Source organism: Strongyloides ratti (genome assembly GCF_001040885.1).
Source record: "Strongyloides ratti genome assembly S_ratti_ED321, chromosome : 1".
NCBI lineage: Eukaryota > Metazoa > Nematoda > Chromadorea > Rhabditida > Strongyloididae > Strongyloides > Strongyloides ratti.
Genome location: NC_037307.1, coordinates 10,250,181 through 10,270,853, shown reverse-complemented (window position 1 = coordinate 10,270,853; position 20,673 = coordinate 10,250,181). Strand labels below are relative to the sequence as shown.

Here is a 20,673-nt window from a genome sequence, read left to right as displayed (position 1 = left end):
AAGCACAACCTAAATATTTTGAAGGATAAAAATAAGTAACATAAGTGGTATTTATACTAAATAAATAATAAAATCAACAGCCGTAATATATCCTTATCATTATCGTTGTAAAGTAAAAAGCCCTATCATCCAATCTATTCTTTACTAACAACAATAATGATAATATTAAATATGATCTTGTAGTAGGCGTCTATCTGATCAGAAGTATATTGGCATATTAGAGTTTGTTAACAAAATTAACTAAACAACAATATATTCTTTAACTTTCATTTATCTCTTTAAATATTTTATTTAAAATTTCTTATTATAATTTCTTTTCCCTATTGATTTTTTCTCCTAAAATTTATATTATGTTTATACTGTATATACTTGATTCACCTAAAAATAATCACAATGATTTCTCTTTCTTCTCCTTCTCCCTTTTTATATCACAACATTCCTAGACATTTATTTTTTTTTTTCTTGAACCTCAAAAATATATTTTACAAATGTTATAATACATAGAAATAAAATTAAAACAATAATGCTCTGAAAAACGTGAACAAATAGATACATATTATATTATGACAATGTTCCATTGTTGTTTTTTTTTCCTCCATCATTTTTAAAAAGTAATTCTATTACAAACCTCCTAAATGTTTCATAAAACAAATTTTTGTTATTACATATAACATTATAATAACATATCTCATTGTCAAAGTGTAGTTACCACGAATCATACACAAAATTATAGGGTTTTTTGATTTTATTACTTTTAATCTAAAATAATAATATTAGTTTCTATTTTTACTATATATTATTATTATTATTATTATTAAAACTTTTATATTATAAAATCTTTCAAAATTTTTTATTTTATAACAATTATATAATGAGATATATTGTTAAGACAAAATCTGAAGTTGTTACATGGAATAAAGATTTTGATAGTAATAATAATAATAATAATAATGAAACTGTAAGGGAAATTAAAGTAATTAAAAATAATAATAATAATAATAATACTATTGTACCAATAACAAATATTATTACTAATGATGGAGGAATAAAAAAAATTCAAAAATATGAGGAGTATGAAAAAAAGGCAACCACTATAAATGATGATGATGATAAAACTTGTGATAGATTAATTAGTAAAAAATCTGCCTTTATTCCAATAAAAAGAGAAGGCTTATTTAGGGGATATTTTAATAATCCTAATACTACTTCTAATTTTAATAAGGGTCTCTCATATTCTTGTTATGAAGCAAAAAAAAATGATAAAGAAGATATGATAAAAAATAATTCTTCTAGTAGTATTAATAATAATGATATTTTAATAAAAAATAAAAATGATAATGATACTATGAGAACAAGTTATGTTAATGGAAATAATGTTGAGTCTTATGAATATAAAAATTATAAAGGTTTCTCTTCTGATACCAAAAAATATATAAAAAATCAAAATATTATTACTAAATATTATCAAGAGGTTGATGATAATAGTAATAGAATGGGAGAAGGAGATTCGTAAGTTAGATTATCATTGTCCTTTTAACACTTTTTTTTTTGTATTTTTAATGTATATTTCATATTTATTATATGACATTTCTATTATAATGTATTTTTTTTAGAAACAACATGACAACAGCCATTGATACACGGCGTTCCATCTCCAGAGCTTCTAATATTAGTGATATACCAAGTCAACGTAAATTATAAAAAAAAAAAATCTTTTTATTATATAAAAATTTTTAATTTTAGATATTGATGCAATTCATAGTACATTAGCAGTCTTGAAAGATGATGTAGAAAAGACAACAGAAATAATAAGACGTAAACAACAGGAACAATTAAATGAACAAAAAATGTTTAATGCCAATATGGAAATAAATGGTAGAATATCAATGATAGCTGATGATGATTGGTTATCAACAAGATTAAAATCTATATCTCGTGATGACATGAGAAAAGAACTTGATAAAGTTAAAAATAATCAACAACAAAATGTTGTTGGAGATACATTAGCTGCTTTGGTTTATGATGTTGAAGCAACAACTGAAGTTTTAAGGAGAGCTGGACAAAGAAAACCAAAAAAGACAAGAGTTGTTAGTGAGGAAGTTGAATATAGATTGAAATTGTCTCCAGCTCCAGAGAATGATGATTCTTATGATCCACAACCAAAAAAAAGAGATTATCGTAAGTGAAATAAAATCTTTATAAATATTAAATAATTTTTTTTAGCACAATATAATGATACAATGACAATGGAAACAATAAAAAATGACTATGGAGTAGAGATAACAGAAGATTCTATAAGTCAAAGACATCAAAGAGGTCGTTCCCAGACACCCCGTAGAACAATAGCCATAGATTCAACATCACCACCTCAACCATTACCAATTTGCGCCTACTGTTCAGAAGAGATAGATGGCCAAATTTTAACAGCATTGGCACCTAATGCAGATTATGCACAAAAATTCCATCCATACCATTTTATGTGTATATATTGCCAAAAAGCTCTTTCTCTTCGTGGAACCTATAGAGAACATGAAAAGAAACCTTATTGTCATGAATGTTTCTACAAATTGTATAATGGTTTACAATATTGTCCTGATTTAAATCAATCTAATATTGAAAAATTGATTTAATTAAAACTAAAAGAAAAATATGATATACTAAAGAAGTTGATTCTTTTTAGTATTTTACAATATTAAAAAAAAAATTTTTTTTTCATAATTATTTAGCTATTTTCATTGCCTTAAAAATAAAGAATAATAACATAATTTTTATAAATAAAAGTTTTCTAAACAGATATTTAAAAGTTGACATATTATTATGAAAGGTCAAATGTATGATAATAAATTTTTTAAAGCTTAAAACTTTTTTTATAATATTTTTATTTGTTAATGTTTCATAAATTAATATTTGAACTATTTTTTTTAATAATTATTTAACATAAAAAAAGAGATTCTTAATCATTTTAATAATATAAATGTAAAAAAAATATTAATATGTATAGGGACCTACTTTTTTTTACACTATAATTATATTATTTTTTTTTATTTCTTCTTTGCTTTCTTTTTGTTGGAAAAAAATTTTTTTTCTTTAAAATTAAATAAGTTTAATGGATCACATTACAAAATATTTAGATTAGAAAATAAAATTATCTTTATTTTCAAAAAAATAATAATATTATGAGTACTTTTATTTATTCAAAATTTATAGTAATGTTAAAATGATCTGTCTTAAAAAGAAATATTTTTGGTGTCTAGACTTTAACTATAGTTGTTAGTTAAATTTAAATTATTTTTTTTTTACTTATCATATTATTATCATATCATAATATTAAATAATGAAAAGAAAAGATATTAATACTTTACAATTAGTATATGAGAATGAAGAAGTATTACCTTTTAAAACGTAGGTATATAAGAAAAAATATTTTTTTAATATACTCATTTTTTTTTTTAGAAATACATGGTTACGTTTAAAAAAATTAGTTTTATCAGAAGATAAAAGTTTAGAAACAGTGAATGATATTTTATCTATTATACAATCTATAAAATCTCGTGATGTTTACAAAGGAAGATTGGCACTTGATGCAACATATGAAATATTTCTAGCGTATAAAAATATTTTAAAAACAAACAATTATTTAATTAATGATATAGAATCATTGGTGAGATCTCTTGGTGTCTCAATAAATAGAGTTATCGTTCATCTTCAAGAAATAGAAAGTGGTTTAACGGATAAATCTCCAAAAACTATACGATCTACATTAAGATATTTTAAAGCTGATCTTAATATAGCTGATATTAGGAATGATTTTACCCATGGTGATATTCCAAATATGTTTATATTGAAAGAAGCTGTAGATGAGTTGTTTCGTATAATTATTAAAAATTATTGGGAAAAATTTGATGGAGATATTCGATGGCCAGAAGAAGATTTTTCTCGTAAAGATGAAATAATAGATGGTATTGATAAAGTTTTTAATATGTTTAAATCTTTTAAAGGAGAACCATTAAGTTATCAAGCATTTAGAAAATTGGGATACGCAAAATTTCTAGCTTCAGCTATTGAAGAGGATTGTAAACTTTTTATAACATCCCTTTTGTCAACTGATTGTTTAATTACTTATAATAGCATGTATGAAGATTTATTAGATTTTACCTACAATCCACCATTATATTGTATTGTTTCAATGAGATATATATTTCAGTTAATTTGTGAAAACGGGGATATTTTTAATTTAGCTATATTTGCTGCTGAAATGGCTTATGATGACAAAAATAAAAAGCACATAAAAGCACAGTATAAATATTGGACAGGATGGTTAATTAGAAAAATTGCTACAGGTATTTTTTTTTTATATTTTAAAATTTATTATATATTTATTTCAGAAAAAATAGTAGATGAATGGGAAATAAAAGAGTTAAAGAAGTGGTCTGCTATTTTAAAATTGAAGATTTGTATTGAAACAATAAATAAGAATTATAATTTTATAGATGATAATTTTGAAAATAAGTATAGTAATTATCCTGATTTAAGTGATCAAACAAGTGATGATGATTGTGTAAAAATATCGTATAGTTCTGGACCATGGGGTGTATGATTTTCTTTATCTACATAAGAATATTTTCATGATATACTAGATACTATTTACTTTTTTAATGTATTTTTTTTTATTATTTACACAATTTAAATGTTTATTCTTTAATTAGTTATACTAATTATCATTATTTATTCAATGTCTGGCAAATTGTATTTGTAATAATTTTTTTTAGATAAACTTTTGTTTATCTCTAGTTTATTAAATTTTAAACTATTTAAAAATATATTTACATACAAAAATGGAATATTTCTTTTATTGCCAGAAAAATATTATTTAGTTTATCAGATATTATTTAAGATCTCATTCGGTTATTTTTTTAATTTTGCTGACTTTATTATAATTAATTACAAGCTTATCATTTATTTTAATATGTAAACTTTAATTATATTTTTTTTTAAATAAGTGATATTTTAATGATAGAATAAAGTTAAGAATTATTTTCTTCCATATTTTTAATATTCTTAGAAATTCCCACAACAATTTGTGCAGAAAAAATGTGTTATTAAATTATTTTAGCATCTACATTATAATTTCTTAGTATAAAAATATTTTTATAATCTTGGCATAAAGTAGTAATATCTTATCAAACAATTTTAAAAATACTTTTCTCTCTATTTAAAAGTATCCTTTGATTAATATATAATATTTGATTGAAGAATGACACTTGCTGTTTAGATGTTAAACTAAATTTTGTTATTGGTGTTTTTAATAGATTTATCAAAAATAAAAGATAACTAAAATTATTTTTCAAGTTTAAAATTAAACATAATTTGTATTAAATCAACTTCTTTATTATAATATTTTTATATCATAAAAGGTTAGTTTAAATATTTATTTCATTTGAATTTTTAAAAATTTAAATTTGATCAGATAATATTAAATAAGATCAATAAATACAGATAAGAAAATATATTGTATATGAGTTAAAAAATATTTTGTTTAAATTTCAAAAAACATTTTTTTTATACCGATAAAAAGTTTTTATTTTGATATAAGCAATGTGACATTTGATTAAAAACAAAGTGAATTCACTAAACGTTTATTAAAAAAAAAAAGATAAAATTATTGTTTTTTGGTATTATTTACAACAAATTTTTATCTTAATGATAGATAATAGTTGACGAAAATTTTTCCAAAATATACTATGCAAATAGGGGAAATATTTTTTTTTAAAATAATATTTCCATATTACTTTTACGCTCCAATAAATTTATACCATTTATTTACAATATCATACAGAATTGTATCTATATTACAAATATTTTTTTTATTTTTTTTTTCTTATAAATGTTTTAATTTTTCCAGTTTCTGGTAAAATTAGCGATAACAGAGCAGCTAATAATGCTATTGAAGCAAACAAAGCAATAGATGCCTTTGGCCATAAAACATCAAGACTTTTTGAAAATGGTGCTATAATACCACCAAATCTTGAGATGACAGCACAAAAACCAAGTAAAACATTTCTGTATGATGTTGGAAATATTTCTGATCCATATACAAATATTGATGTAAAAGTACATGATATACAAAATTTTCCTGTTAACCAAATTAGAAGGTAAATAATATGTTGATCTAGAATAAGATAATTTAATAAAAAAAAAATTATAAATAGTTTAATAATTACCTTGTCCTATAATAAGCCCCAAAAATAATGCTATTGATGCAATAAAATGCATTATAAATGTTAAACCTTTTCTACCAAAATAATCTAAAAAAAATGGGACTACTAGATAACTGGGACATTCTACTAATCCTGATAAAACATAATTTATATACATATTGCCAGATAAATTTGTACTAAAAAATGACAATGCATAATATATTACTGTATCCGTTGTCCAGACGAAGGCAAATATTATAAGATTAAGAAATAAAATTTTTTTTGTTGTAAAAAAGTTTGCTACTTTTCTTATAATAGACAATTTCTCAGTATCTTCAATTCTAGATTCATTTGTATTATTTGATATACTATTTATTAAATTATCAATATCTATAAAATTTTTTTTACCAAAAAATTTAGAAAATTTTTTATTATATTTTAACCATTTTTTAATATCATCCATTCTTTTCTTATAAATTAAAAATCCTAAAGATTCTGGTATTGTTGCAAATACAATAAAAGAAAAGATAAGTGTTGGAAGTGCTGTAAAAAAACAAAAATCTCTCCAATCAGTAAAGTAATATGCCAATGGAGCTATAACACAATATCCTACTACCCATATAACTCCAAAAATTAGTGCAGAAAAAGATCTTATTTTTATTGATACTGATTCATAAGATAATACCCAATTTGTTGCAATGGTTCCCTTAAAAATTATATTATAATAATTAATTTTTTAAAAAATAAATAAATAAAACTAACATGAAATGCTACTCCTTGAATAAATCGTAAAATTAAAACATGATAATATTTATTAACAAAAGCTATACCACAACCAGCAGCTCCAAGAATAAAAGTACACCAACCAACATTTGTTTTTCTACCAAAATAATCAGCAAATATAGGTATTACAATTCCACCAATTACACTTCCAAACATAAATGATGATGAAAACATATTTACAAGGTAAGATTTATCTTCAATTAATTGAAATGTATCAATAATATTATTTGAAGAGGTATTAGCATATGTAAGATCAACAATAAAAGCTGATATCATAAGATTCATAGCAGCTAATGCCCATAATATAGCCATGGATATCATTATAAATAATGAATATGGATTATATGAACCAAGTTTTTCAAGAATTTCTTCACATATCAATTCATTTTTTCTTTTTTCGTTTTCCATTATACGATCTACAGATATTAAATCTTCATAATTTTTTAATGATTTTTTTTTATTTATTGGGGTTATATTTTCATTAAAGAGTTCATTATCATCACCCGAGAACAAGATATTATGACAGGATTCAAATACTACAATATCATTAGTCATATCTAAATGATATTATAAATATATTATATAAGTGATAACAATATTCTTTTTAATTTTAGTATAATCGTGGATGTAAATATGCTATTTATTTTTGATATAATGATATCAAAAGAATTATTTTATGATATTAAATCAAAAAGCAAAGGTATATATATATTTATATATGTTTAAGATAAAAAAAAATATAATGATAGCAAATATTTTATGAAGGAAAATGTCTTTTAATAATTAAATTAAAAAGTATCACAAATTTGACAAAAAAAAATAAGCATGCTATATGATTTGACTAGAGTTTAATTAAAAATGACATTTATTTTGTTGAAAGATTCTTTAATTATAAAGGGCAGGTCATCTAAGATTATTTAAATTTGATATCATATATAAATTATATTACTAGTTGAAAAGAAAAAGAAGAATAAAGAAAAAAGTTTTAATTGAATAAATGGTGCTAATGTTATAGTAATATGTATATGTAAAAATAAAGGTAAAATTAATGAACTTTTTATTTAAAGATTATGACAAAGATTTTTAAATTAAAAAAGTATTTAATGAGAGGTAGTAAAAAAAATTTTAAGGTGATGTAATGTACCCTTTAATGAAAATATTGAGAGGTAATTTAAATAATGTACGATTTTTGTTATTATAATATTGTAAAAATATAAGTATTAATATATGTTTTGTGATATAAAAAAAAAATAAACGTCTATGATTATAAAGAGATTTTACAAATAAATAAAATAATTATCAATTTAATGTTTTTTTTATTTGTTAATAAATTGTTTGAAAATATTTATAATTAAAAAAATATGTTGTAATTTTTTTTTAATTGGGAGTAAAAAATAAACAAAATAATTGTTTCTGGAATATTTGAATAAACCAAAGTTTGTTTTGACATTTATTTTTATATATTTTTTATTATTATCGTTGATACTTTAAATTGAAAAAAAAAAACTTTCTTAATAATTCATCTCAAAAATATCATTGAATTATTTGTACAATCTTATGTATGAATGAATAAATCATTGAAGGTGAAATTTAATAATCTTTTAATAGTTTTAACGATAAAAGTATCAGTGTATTGAATCTATATTTAAATTAATATAAAAAAAATTGTTTAGTTTTAAAGCTTTTATGTGAATATGTAGGTATAGTTAATGAAGATCATGTTATATAATATTTTTGTATCTGTTGTTTATAAAGCTATTATATAATCTATTCAATTATTATTTCATTTAAGATTTTGATAAAAAAAAAGTTTTTAAATGTTTTAAAATAATGTTAATATCTATATCACTTAAAAAATAAATTTAATACAAAATGTCCATACATTTTTAATCATATTATAAGTTCATATTTTTGTTACATTTTCTAATTCATAATTTATTTGGTTATTATTTTTTTAACATCACCAATTAATGGAAATAAATATTTTTCTAAATAATAATATATAATAACTTATAGAATGTATTTTTAATCCATATTGAAATAACTGTAAATTTACTCTTTTTTTTAAGAAAATGTCCAAGTAATAATTATACATACTCTTCAATATTAGTGAGTTTGTAGAAAATTTCAAAAATATACAATTGATAATAAAAAAATAAAAGTAAAACAATAAAAGTTTTATATTTTAAAACATTTAAAGGTTATATGTTTGAGTTTTTATCAATAAAACATTTTAATTGTGGGAATATAAATTATTATACGATTGATAAAAATAATCAAAGTTATTAAATTCCGTTAACTGTTTATTGGGAAATTGTAATAGAATTTAGACATTTCTTTAATAATTAAATTAAAAAATTAATAATTGAGATAAAAGATAACTATTAAAATACTTTTTTTTTGTACTCTAGATACAACAATATCTATTATAAATAAAATTCAAATTTATATTAACAGTTATTCATATATAAAATCTTATATGATTATTATAAATATTCTTTAAGTAACAATAAAGTAGATATTCAAAGTACACTTCATTTTAGACCAATGAAAAGTGAGCATTTAAAATATTTACCAAAAGTTATTTATAGTAATAAAAATATTAATATAAGACCGAATTGTTTCATAAATAAATATAGTATATGATTTTTAGAAACAATCAAATTTGAATTGGAACAAATAAAAATAAGAGATTTAGAAAAAAAAAATAAAACTGAGATTATTTTCTTTGTCTAATGATTTTGTACTTTAAAACAATGATAAAATAATTGATATAATATCTTGTATTCATATGACACTTGATAATTCAATTGCCACAACATATCATACTTTTGTAAATAAAGTATTTGGAATAAATAATCAAGATAAAAATGAAAAAAAGGGTAAAAGAGAAGGCAAAGATAGTGAAATTTTGTAGACAGAAAACTTTAGTTAAAATATAAATACAGAAAACAATCTAATTTATGTTATAAATAATGTAAAATTTTTTAAGTACAATTGTATAATCAAATATACAAAAAAAATATTTTTCATTTTTTGTAAAATTATTTAAACAATCATTAAATAAAAAAATGAATATGGATAAATTTTGTCATTATCAATGAAATTTATGATATTATAAATCATCACATAATAAATAATCTTTGTTATTTTTTAACAATGTCTGAATCTCTACAATCTATGAAAATATTATTATGACTGTTATTCGTTATAGATAAATATTTTAAAAGAAACTTATTACAATAGTTTCATTAACATATGATATGTTTGAAATGAAGTATTAGAAAGTCGTGAACAATGAATATTTAGAAAAAATTTCCGCCTTTGGTTGTAACTCTTCTGAAACTGAAGCTAGAAACAAGCGAATTTCTGAAATCATCTCCTTTTTAGTTTTCATATAGGGTCCACCTTTAAAATTTTTTTATATTGCCAACCACTTTTGAGATATAAAAAATGATGACAAAAGATTAAGCGCGAAAAAATGCCAAATGCTATATCTTGAAAACTTTTGAATATCAAGAAAACTTTTCAACGTGGACTACATCTAAAAAGTTGAAAGAAGCCCAGCGCAACAAATTTCATACTTCTACGAGCTGTGTAACTTGAGTTATGAGTACATTCTTGAAAACGTTTCTCAAGCAACATTTCTCATCATATCTCAAGTTTGAGGAGTCCTATAAAGATGAGACCAACTTCAATGAATTTCCCGTAAAAATCTGATCTAGAATATATCTTTTAATTTAAAAAATCTTCAATGGATCATGAAAGGCGATTTTTTTTCAAAAATATTCCCCACTTTCGCCTCCAACTTTGAAGGCTCATAACTTCTGAAGTTTTAATTTTTACATATCCTTGATTATATTCAAAATTCATCTCTCCTCAAGGGCTATCGAATGAATATAATATTATGCCAAAATTCTAAAAAAAGTTGTTTTTTTAAGTTCTGATGACAAATCAAGTTGGAGCTTCTTGGACAATTTTTGAAACTCGCGAAATATTGAAGTTATTTTTACAAAAATTATTCATATTAGAATAACTTTTAAAGAGAAATCGTTTGACACTAAGCTTATCTTCATATGACAATTTTTAGCTGAAATGCTGAAAAGTCATGAACAATGAATATTTAGAAAAAATTTCCGCCTTTTGTTATAACTCTTCTGAAAATGAAGCTAGAAACAAGCGGATTTCTGGAATCATCTTCGTTTTAGTTTTCATGTAGGGTCCACCTTCAAAATTTTTTTATATTACCAACCATTTTTGAGATATAAAAAATGATGACAAAAGATTAAGCGCGAAAAAATACCAAATACTATATCTTGAAAACTTTTGAAAATCAAAAAAACTTTTCAACGTGGACTACATCTAAAAAGTTGAAAGAAGCCCAGCGCAACAAATTTCATACTTCCACGAGCTGTTTAACTTGAGTTATGAGTACGTTCTTGAAAACGTTTTTGAAGCAACTTTTTTCATCATATCTCAAGTTTGAGACGTCCTATGAAGATGAGACCAACTTCAATGAATTTTCCGTAAAAATCTGATTTAGAATATATCTTTTAATTTAAAAATGCTTAACTGGATCATGAAAGGCGATTTTTTACAAAAAATATTCCCCACTTTCGCCTCCAACTTTGAAGGCTCATAACTTCTGGAGTTTCAATTTTTACATATCCTTGATTATATTCAAAATTCATCTCTTCTCAAGGGCTATCGAATGAATATCATATTATACCAAAATTCTAAAAAAAGTTAATTTTTTTAAATACTGATGACAAGTTGGAGCATCTTGAATAATTTTTGAAAATCAGGAAATTTTGAAGTTATTTTTACAGAAATTATTCATTTTTAAATAACTTTTTAAGAGAAATCGTTTGCCACTAAACTTATCTTCATATGACAATTTTTAGCCAAGATACTGAAAAGTCATGAACAATGAATATTTAGAAAAAATTTCCGCCTTTGGTTATATCTCCTTTCAAAATGAAGCTAGAAACAAGCGGTTTTCTGCAATCGTCTTCATTTTAGTTTTCATATGGGGTCTACCTTCAACACTTTTTTATATCACCAACCACTTTTGAGATATAAAAAATGATGACAAAAGATTAAGCGCGAAAAAATGCCAAATTCTATATCTTGAAAACTTTTGAATATCAAGAAAACTTTTCAACGTGGACTACATCTAAAAAGTTGAAAGAAGCTCAGCGCAACAAATTTCATACTTCCACGAGCTGTTTAACTTGAGTTATGAGTACATTCTCGAAAACGTTTCTCAAGCAACATTTCTCATCATATCTCAAGTTTGAGAAGTCCTATAAAGATGAGACCAACTTCAATGAATTTCCCGTAAAAATCTGATCTAAAATATATCTTTTAATTTAAAAAATCTTCAATGGATCATGAAAGGCGATTTTTTACAAAAAATATTCCCCACTTTCGCCTCCAACTTTGAAGGCTCATAACTTCTGAAGTTTTAATTTTTACATATCCGTGATTATATTCAAAATTCATCTCTCTTCAAGGGCTATCGAGTGAGAGTATTTTCAATAAAAAATTTCCCAAAAAGTTTTTTTTTTATAACACATTTTGGAAGTAGTATAAATAATTATTTTATATTAAGTAAATTTTTATGGAAATTACTTTAAAGTTTTAAGTTTAGAAAATATTAACAGATAAACGTAAAATACAAAGCATTTTCCATATAATTGTCTTAATTTCTACAAATAAAAAAGTTATTATTTTTTGATGTCGTATTAATAATATACATAAAATATTATTACTGAAATTTCAAGAATATTTTATTTTCTATTAATATTTTGCTAGAGTATAGATAAATTAAATTAGATTATAAGTTATAATTTTTTTTCCTTTTATGCTTCTTTTGTATTGGAAATACTTTGGAGGAAAATTTTGTTATTCCTCGTATTTCAACATTTGAATCTTTATTTTTAATTTTTTCAGCAGGTATATCGTCAGCACGTTTAATAACTATATTATCTTTACTTTTCTTACTTAATTTAATTTCATTATTTATCGCTTTTTTAACATTTTCAAGATCTCTCTTAGCATTTAACCTATGTTCCCTCATAGCTTTTATTACTTGCCTTCTCGAATTCCACTTTGGAAGATCAATTATTTCATTTTTTGAAGGATATTGATCATCTTTTAAAACTTTATAACGATTTTCTATCAATTTTCTGAAATTTCCATTGTACCTGTATCTATTTTTATTCCTTTCAATTTCTTTTTCTTTTATCACTACAATATTCTTCTTTCTGCAAAACATTAACACAAGTAGACAAAGATAAAGTGTTATAACTATAAATATCATAATTATAAAAATTCCATCTTTAAGTTCGACATTTTTTTCATATGGAATTTCAACAAAATTTGGAAGGATAACGCTATCATTTTCATCCAATGAACTATTTTTTTCTTTTTTAAACTCAAATTCAAATTTATATAATGCTAAAAAATTTGTAGATAATGTACCAAAACAAACTTTCATTGAATTTTGAAAATTTGACTCAACTATTAATGCTACTTCCTTTCTACTTTTTATCAATGAAAAAATATTTAATTCTAGTGATGGTATATATTGAGAAAATGTAAGTTTATCATGCATAAAGTTCAAATGATAATCAAAAAATATATTACGCCTTCTTAATCCTTTAATATTAATTTTAACTTCTTCAATTGTTGGATCTAAAAATTGAATATATTTGAAATTACATATATCTAAAGATATTGATAATTAATTTTTATTTTTACTTTATAGTTTTTTCACCTACAGTCTTGATTGATGGTTAGGTTAACTGTTGTACTAACAACTTGAAAAAATAAAAATAAGATGATAAAAATAGACATTTGTAAATTACAAAAGCATACTTTTTTTTATCATAAAATAAATAATTTTAATATTCACGTAACATAAAGAAAAATTTAAATTATATTTATTTACACGTTTTAGTTTTTTTTTTATCATTTGATAATTACATACACCAATAAATAACTAACAAGATTAAAGTTAAAATTAAAGAAAATTTATTCTAAAAAGATTTTATATAATACAATAAATACAAAACAACAAAAAAAGATAGAATCAGATTGTCAAAAAAATATAGGCAAGTAGAATTAAAAAAAAATAATTAAGCAAATGTACTAAAATTAATAGTTAAATTAACAAACAATTTTATCGAGGAGGCATCTTATTGAAGTTAGATTTAAACCAACTCATCATATAATCAAGGGTTGGAAATATTTGTTGTCTAAATCTGAAACCATTAGGTTTAACAGAAAAGTATTCTTTTAACATTTTTTGTCTAGGTTGATAAGCAATAACAAATTTACCAGGATACTTTCTTGATGGTACAAAAAAATAAGGTATACGAGATGGATTCTGAGATTTTTCGGAAGATAATTGTTCTTGAAGTCTACTGTCTTCTTCAGCAAATATTCCTTCTTTGTAACATTTATGATCCATAACATAACGAACTAACCTGGCCATTGGTTGTATGTATCGTGCCAAAATTTCTTCCAAGTCTTCATAATCTTCATCATCAATTATAAGAGTCTTTCCAAGAGAAAATGGTTGTGGTTTGTCTTTTTCAATTACATCAACATGTTGATAGATGTCATCAGTGACTTTCCATGTCACACAAAGATGATCAATGTGTTTAGAAGAAGGCCTGATAACACTTTCTCCAGGTTCTTTTTGTGAAAGTATATTTTCAGCTTGTTTGAAACTAACATTATAAAAATGTGGATGAGCAATTACTCTTTTAAAGTAACCACCAGCAGTTTTTGGAGTTTGTTTGGCAACTGTATCCCTTTCAATATCACTCTTGTAAACCTCATAGTCAAAATATATATCAAGTTCTTTATTGTCATCTTCTGTTTTCAAATCAATTGGTCTACAGGAAAGAAGAATAGAAAATTTTTCTGTACTTACTGGTTCAATTATTCTACCAATTAATTGGGATCCTTTCTTAACTTTATTTGCTATTGATTTAGCTTCATCAAGTTTTCTATTTAAATCATCTCTTTCATATCGAGATGCTTCTTGTCCAACATTATCACAACCATCAATTATACGATTTAATGGAACAAAAACAGATATTCCGTTGGGTAAGTCACCTCTCAATCCTACTATATTTCCTGGACATTCTTCATTTCTAACATGGTTAACAACAGATGTTGAATCATAAAATTTATCACTACCACAAAATCTACACTTCCAATTTAAACTATTATGAACAGGATAGCCATTAGCTCTCTCAATATCTTTCTCCTGCAAACGTTTATATGCAATATTTCTAAAAACAGCTGATACTAATTTTCCAAGAGGATAATAACTTTTATCTTCATGAACAAGTAATTTAAAAATATCATCAGCTGTTGGTGGTATATATTTTCGTGGATCAGCATACCTATCCATCAATTCTTTGATAATAAATGGAACAAGGTAACCAGTATCACCAAATTCTGTATGTGAAAGATATTTAATTAAAGAACTTTGGTTTAAAACTTCTAAAGTTTTGGGTTTCTTAAGAACTTCTTCAATAATAGCACTAATTTGAGATTCGTCAGCGTCAACTTCCATATCTAAAGCATCAGAAGCAATTTTTGCAGCTAGTGAATAATGTTCCGGATGAACACGACTACAATCTAATTCATTTACCATTTCGTCAGTTCTTTCTCTAACTTTAACTGTATCAATTTTAATAAAAGCAGATGAATTCATGTAAATGTTAGTTCCCATGCCACAAACAGTTACAATTACAGCTCTCGTGGTAGCAAGACCAGCTTCACAAGCCAAAATAGACTTTTTTATATGACTTGCTTTAGCTGGTCCAAGGCCACAAACAAATTGTAACATATTATAAACATGTTCTTGTTCTATACACCTATTAATATCTACACCAAGTTTATTGACAAAATTCATTATTGAAGCAACACAATATTTGATAAATGTTGATTTATTTATTGTTTCCTGAAGTGGATGAATTTTAAGTTTAAGAAAATCTTTTTGATAATTAAATAAATGTGTCGTCTCAACTAGTGGATCAATGAAAAATCTTCCCAAAGAGATAGCTTGTTTAGAAGCATAAGTTTGTCCACTAAATTCATTCTCTGCCATATCTGAATAACAATACGCTAAGGAAACACCTGGATCAACAATATCTACAAAAATATTTCTTCTAATATCTTTTTTTCTTTTCAAATCATCACAAGCATCTCTAAGTAATGTTTTAATGCGAAGAGAGTCTAAATTTTCACCTGCCAAAGCAATTGCATGAGGCTTTTTTCTCACAATAAATTCTTTTAATTTTTCTAAATTCTGCATTAAACCATTAGGATTATGACGTTTAGGACCTTCTGAGTATCTATTTGTAATATAAGGAAAGACATCCATATCAAGTAAATTACCTTCACCATCTAGGATAACAGCTGTTGTTGCTTCACCTTCTTTGGTTGTTGTTACCATAGACATAATACGTATACCATGACGAATAGATTCATCATCATCCTCATCTTCATCATCTTGAAGACCTGGTTGATATGGTTTAAAATTAAATTTTTTATTCATTGAAATTTTTATTTCAGCAATAACATATGTTGTACTTTCTTCCAACATTTTTTTAATTAATTCTTTTTCAAAAACTTTAAATAAAAATCTTTCTAAAGCTACAGTTAAAACTTGAGCACGTAATTTATTCCATTCCTTAGCCACTTCAGACATTTTCTCTGTGTAAAAAACTTTTTTATCTATAAAACTATCAATAAAAGCAATATATTGATGATCAGCTGTACGACATTTTTTGTCAACATGAATTTCATATTTAATAAAACCTTGCCTTTCTGCATGAACTATGTATAAAAATTCAGAATCTAACAATTTTGATATAGGTTTATCAGTAATATATCTACAATGATACAATGGATGACCTGCTTGAATTTCACTACGTCCTCTTTTGGTACATCTAATTGTTATAAGAGCAGCTCTTTGATATTCAAGACGCATTGTATTACGAAAATCAGGATGTGAAGCTAATTCACGGGCTAGTAACAAAACCCCACCATCAATAACATGTTTATCAGTAGGAAAATTTTCACAAGTATATTTCAATGCTTCGGTTGAAGGGTCAGTTTCTGTATGTCTTGCTTCTGTTGGATTAGATAAATTAGTAGAACAATTAACAGCAATCTCATCGGAAGTTAAACCAAATTTTTCAGCAAATTTATTGAGATGACATGATAAAGCTAGATGATATAAATCACTTCTTGAAGATAGTTTATACTGTCCAGAAACTTTTAATTTTTCACTCATATGTTCAGAAAGAGAATTTTCTTTTTGTTCCCAAGAATACATTTTGTTAAAATATGGTCCATAATAAAGTGAAAATCTGGCTTGAACGTCTGTTAATGTTTCGTCTGCAGAAGCACGATTTAAATAATCATAGTCTTCATTCGAGATCCTTCTTAAGTTAGTACGTCCATTTTCAATTTCATGAGTTATAAATTTTTCCATTCTTGACATAATGTCCCTGAGATTGTTTTTTCTATCTATGAAATTCCAATAAGTTTCATCGGCAAAATAAATTTCCCACAGATCATTCTGACTAAATTTTGCTTCATGAGTTGTTTCATTAAAACTTTCATGACGGTAAGTATAAATATATGGTATTTCAAATTTTTGGTTATGTATAAAACTAAGAACTGTTGCTACGCCTTTTAAGATATAATCACGTTCACTTTCTCTAATAATGCCGTCGTTCTCAGTATCTCTAAAGTTATTCAAAACTGTTGGTGAGATATCTGTAACAAATCTCTTGTTAAATGTATTCTCATAAATCCACAATGCTTCGGCTTTAAGTTCTTCATCCGTACACTCCTCAATAGCTCGCTTTCTCCTTATAAATCTTTCTGGAGCATCAATAGATGCAATTCTTTGAGCTTCATCAGTCATGTTATTCATTATAAGTTCAGTTGGATCTAATTGAATGCCCTTTTTCATGGATGATTTTAATCTTCTTATAGTACGAGTACCTTTCTCATTTTCATATTCTTCTTCTGCATATAATGAAGAATAATTTATACTATTAATACCAAAAACTTCATTAGCTTCTTCCATAGCATGAGAACTAAATTCAAATCCACGATTACGGGCTTTTTTATGTTTATGCCTTGCATGACGTCTATCCTCATCCTCATTATCATCAACAATAAAATTGTCAACAGACTCAGCTTCAGAATCTGAACGTAGAGAATCTCTGTCATCGTCATAACTTCTAATAGAATCAGCATCATCATCCCTCCTTCGATTTGAATAGTGATCACGTCTTTGATTTTCTTCATTATCATCGTCATCTTCCATTACACGAATACGACCACCAGTTCTTAGACCTAGATTATCATTTACTAGATCAATGTCATCTTCAGACAATTCCTCATCTAACTCTGAATCAGATTCATCGGACTTCTAGATAAAAGAAAATTTAAAATATAATAATATTCAACAAACCTCTTGTTGCTCTTCATCAGATAACTCGGTGACCACAAAACCTTCCATTTCCTGCTGAATTGCTTTATCATCATCCTCTTCTTCTTCCTCATCGTCACTAATACGAGCACGCTTTTTTCTTTTCTCTTTCATTTTTTTAGCTTTTTTTCTCCTTGGTTCAGACGAATCAGTATCTGAAGAGGTACGAGAAATATCTGATTCCTCAGCTTGAAAATCCAGAAACTCCGACATTTCTCAACATAAAATAATGGAAGTCAATGCCTAAAAAAAATGAAAAATATTATAAAAATAGGCACAAAAAAAGACTTTTAAATAATATAACAGAAATTTATATTAATAATCAATAGGACATTAAACAATATTTCGAAAATAGCTATAAAAGGGGAAAGTACAAAAAAAAACACCATTTGACATACAAAGGGTACACTATACCAATGGAGGTTAAAGTCAACACTATTTCGCACTAAGACAATATGATTAGATTTTTGCTTTTATATATTTCTTAGAAAAATTATCACTTAAGTTAACTAAGAACGGATACAAAAATGGGAGAAAATATTTGTGTCAATAACCTCATGTTAAAAACAATTCATCCACAAAAGTATTATACTGATTTTTTGGTTAAAGGTCTCCTACCAAATGGCCGTGAAGCATGCAGTTTTGAATCAAGTCAAATTGAGATTGGTAAAAATAATGATGATGAATATCATGGTATTGCTACTGTTAGTAATAGTTCATCTTATGTTGTTGCAAGTCATGATATTTTAGTTAGAAGAAATGTTCAATTCCCTCCATGTTTTAGTCTTGATATTTCAAGATCTTCCGAAAAAAAACAGGTTTGTTTTTATAATAATTTTAATAGTTTTTTTTGTTTTTAAGAGAGAACAAGAATATACATTAGCTGAGATTGTTCTAACAAAGCTTACTGAAAAAGAGTTATTATTTTCATTTGATCAATTTTTGAATTCTGATAAAGTTCTTCAATTTATTATAAACACAAAAATCAAATATAGTGGACATCCTGTTCAAATGCTTCAATCATGTTTAGAAGCATTCTTAGCATCTTTATGTACGATAGAATTTCCTTGCTTATTATTGGATCAACTTGCTAGGGATGATGTAACAATAACAAATACTGATTTAAAATTTGAATTTGATGAACCAAAAAGGTTTGTATTAAAAGATTATCCTGTAGCAACTACTTTGGGTTTTTTTGGTAGAGAAGAAGAATCACCTTTAATTGTATATGATCCACCATCTGAAATTAAAGAATTTTGTTCAAGTACAGTTTCAGCTGTTGTTGGAAAAAATAAAAAAATTTTATATCTTAGTGGTGGTGGTTCAGAAGTTATCAAAATTGACGATCTAAAAAAGTTTATTGAAGATTCTTCAAAATTCCAAGAAAAATTTGAATCCCAATTAAATAATGAATTAAAAAATATTTAATTTTGTTATTGTTATGTTAATGCTAATATTTGGTTATTGTTAAATTTTATTATTAACATATTTTAAAATTTTAATTATAATGTAAATTACTGCCTTAAAATAAACTACATTTACCTGTTATAACAACCAATATTTTCATTTATACCATTATTTTGGTTTTTCTGAATATTCATTCTTGTCATAAATGTTACAGTACATATTATCAATCATAACAGCAATTGCTTTTACAACAATAAATTGTGGTGGAGGTAAAGCAAATAGTGGAAAAACAGTTAAGAAAGCAGTTCCACCACCTCCTGTTCCTAAGACAGTAGAAAGAAATGAAAATTCTTCTGGTGCCGGTAGCGTTGGAGAATAAAAGGAGTATTTAATTACCTATATATTGAAAAATGTAGCTGTCTTCTTAATTATGAACATCTTAATAATATTTTTGATTGATGGTAGATTTGTGAAATGTTATTAATAATCATATTTCTTAATAGTAATAAATGAGAGAAATTTTTTTACTTATATGGAAACTCTAATGTTCTTACTATAATAGTTTTTTTTTTTTAAATTTTAAAAATATGTATTTCTTTATTTTATTCCTATGCTTAAATTAATTAAATGCATTTAATTAATTGCTGGTACAAAAATTAATTCATGTATAATAAATTTAAATTTGCTATGTACATATTCCTATGAAATGTGATTGTTGTTGATTGATAGACTATTCCTCCTTATAATTTG

General features: G+C 24.5%; 6 protein-coding genes across 6 annotated transcripts; 3 read left to right on the top strand and 3 right to left on the bottom strand.

Annotated features, from left to right (window-relative positions):
* Positions 1-871: 871 nt before the first annotated feature.
* On the top strand, positions 872-2,630 carry SRAE_1000316200 (Zinc finger, LIM-type domain-containing protein; the record flags this gene model as incomplete). The annotated part of the gene is made up of 4 exons (XM_024650321.1): positions 872-1,509; positions 1,614-1,690; positions 1,744-2,178; positions 2,224-2,630. The coding sequence occupies 4 exons, from the start codon at positions 872-874 to the stop codon at positions 2,628-2,630; spliced, it is 1,557 nt and encodes a 518-aa protein (XP_024504110.1).
* Positions 2,631-3,334: 704 nt separating this feature from the next.
* Positions 3,335-4,597, top strand: SRAE_1000316100 (Las1-like family-containing protein; the record flags this gene model as incomplete). Its single annotated transcript, XM_024650320.1, has 4 exons — positions 3,335-3,402; positions 3,454-3,959; positions 3,999-4,340; positions 4,386-4,597. 4 exons carry the CDS (start codon positions 3,335-3,337, stop codon positions 4,595-4,597), a joined length of 1,128 nt encoding a protein of 375 aa, XP_024504109.1.
* A 1,267-nt stretch (positions 4,598-5,864) lies between these two features.
* On the bottom strand, positions 5,865-10,625 carry SRAE_1000316000 (Solute carrier family 22 member 13; the record flags this gene model as incomplete). Its single annotated transcript, XM_024650319.1, has 4 exons — positions 5,865-6,169; positions 6,222-6,903; positions 6,960-7,537; positions 10,565-10,625. 4 exons carry the CDS (start codon positions 10,623-10,625, stop codon positions 5,865-5,867), a joined length of 1,626 nt encoding a protein of 541 aa, XP_024504108.1.
* Positions 10,626-12,819: 2,194 nt separating this feature from the next.
* On the bottom strand, positions 12,820-13,841 carry SRAE_1000315900 (Hypothetical protein; the record flags this gene model as incomplete). The annotated part of the gene is made up of 2 exons (XM_024650317.1): positions 12,820-13,712; positions 13,766-13,841. 2 exons carry the CDS (start codon positions 13,839-13,841, stop codon positions 12,820-12,822), a joined length of 969 nt encoding a protein of 322 aa, XP_024504107.1.
* A 325-nt stretch (positions 13,842-14,166) lies between these two features.
* SRAE_1000315800 (Transcription elongation factor SPT6) lies at positions 14,167-18,729 on the bottom strand (the record flags this gene model as incomplete). The annotated part of the gene is made up of 2 exons (XM_024650316.1): positions 14,167-18,456; positions 18,499-18,729. 2 exons carry the CDS (start codon positions 18,727-18,729, stop codon positions 14,167-14,169), a joined length of 4,521 nt encoding a protein of 1,506 aa, XP_024504106.1.
* Positions 18,730-19,043: 314 nt separating this feature from the next.
* Positions 19,044-20,302, top strand: SRAE_1000315700 (Hypothetical protein; the record flags this gene model as incomplete). The annotated part of the gene is made up of 3 exons (XM_024650315.1): positions 19,044-19,334; positions 19,378-19,845; positions 20,138-20,302. 3 exons carry the CDS (start codon positions 19,044-19,046, stop codon positions 20,300-20,302), a joined length of 924 nt encoding a protein of 307 aa, XP_024504105.1.
* Between the last annotated feature and the right edge of the window lie 371 nt (positions 20,303-20,673).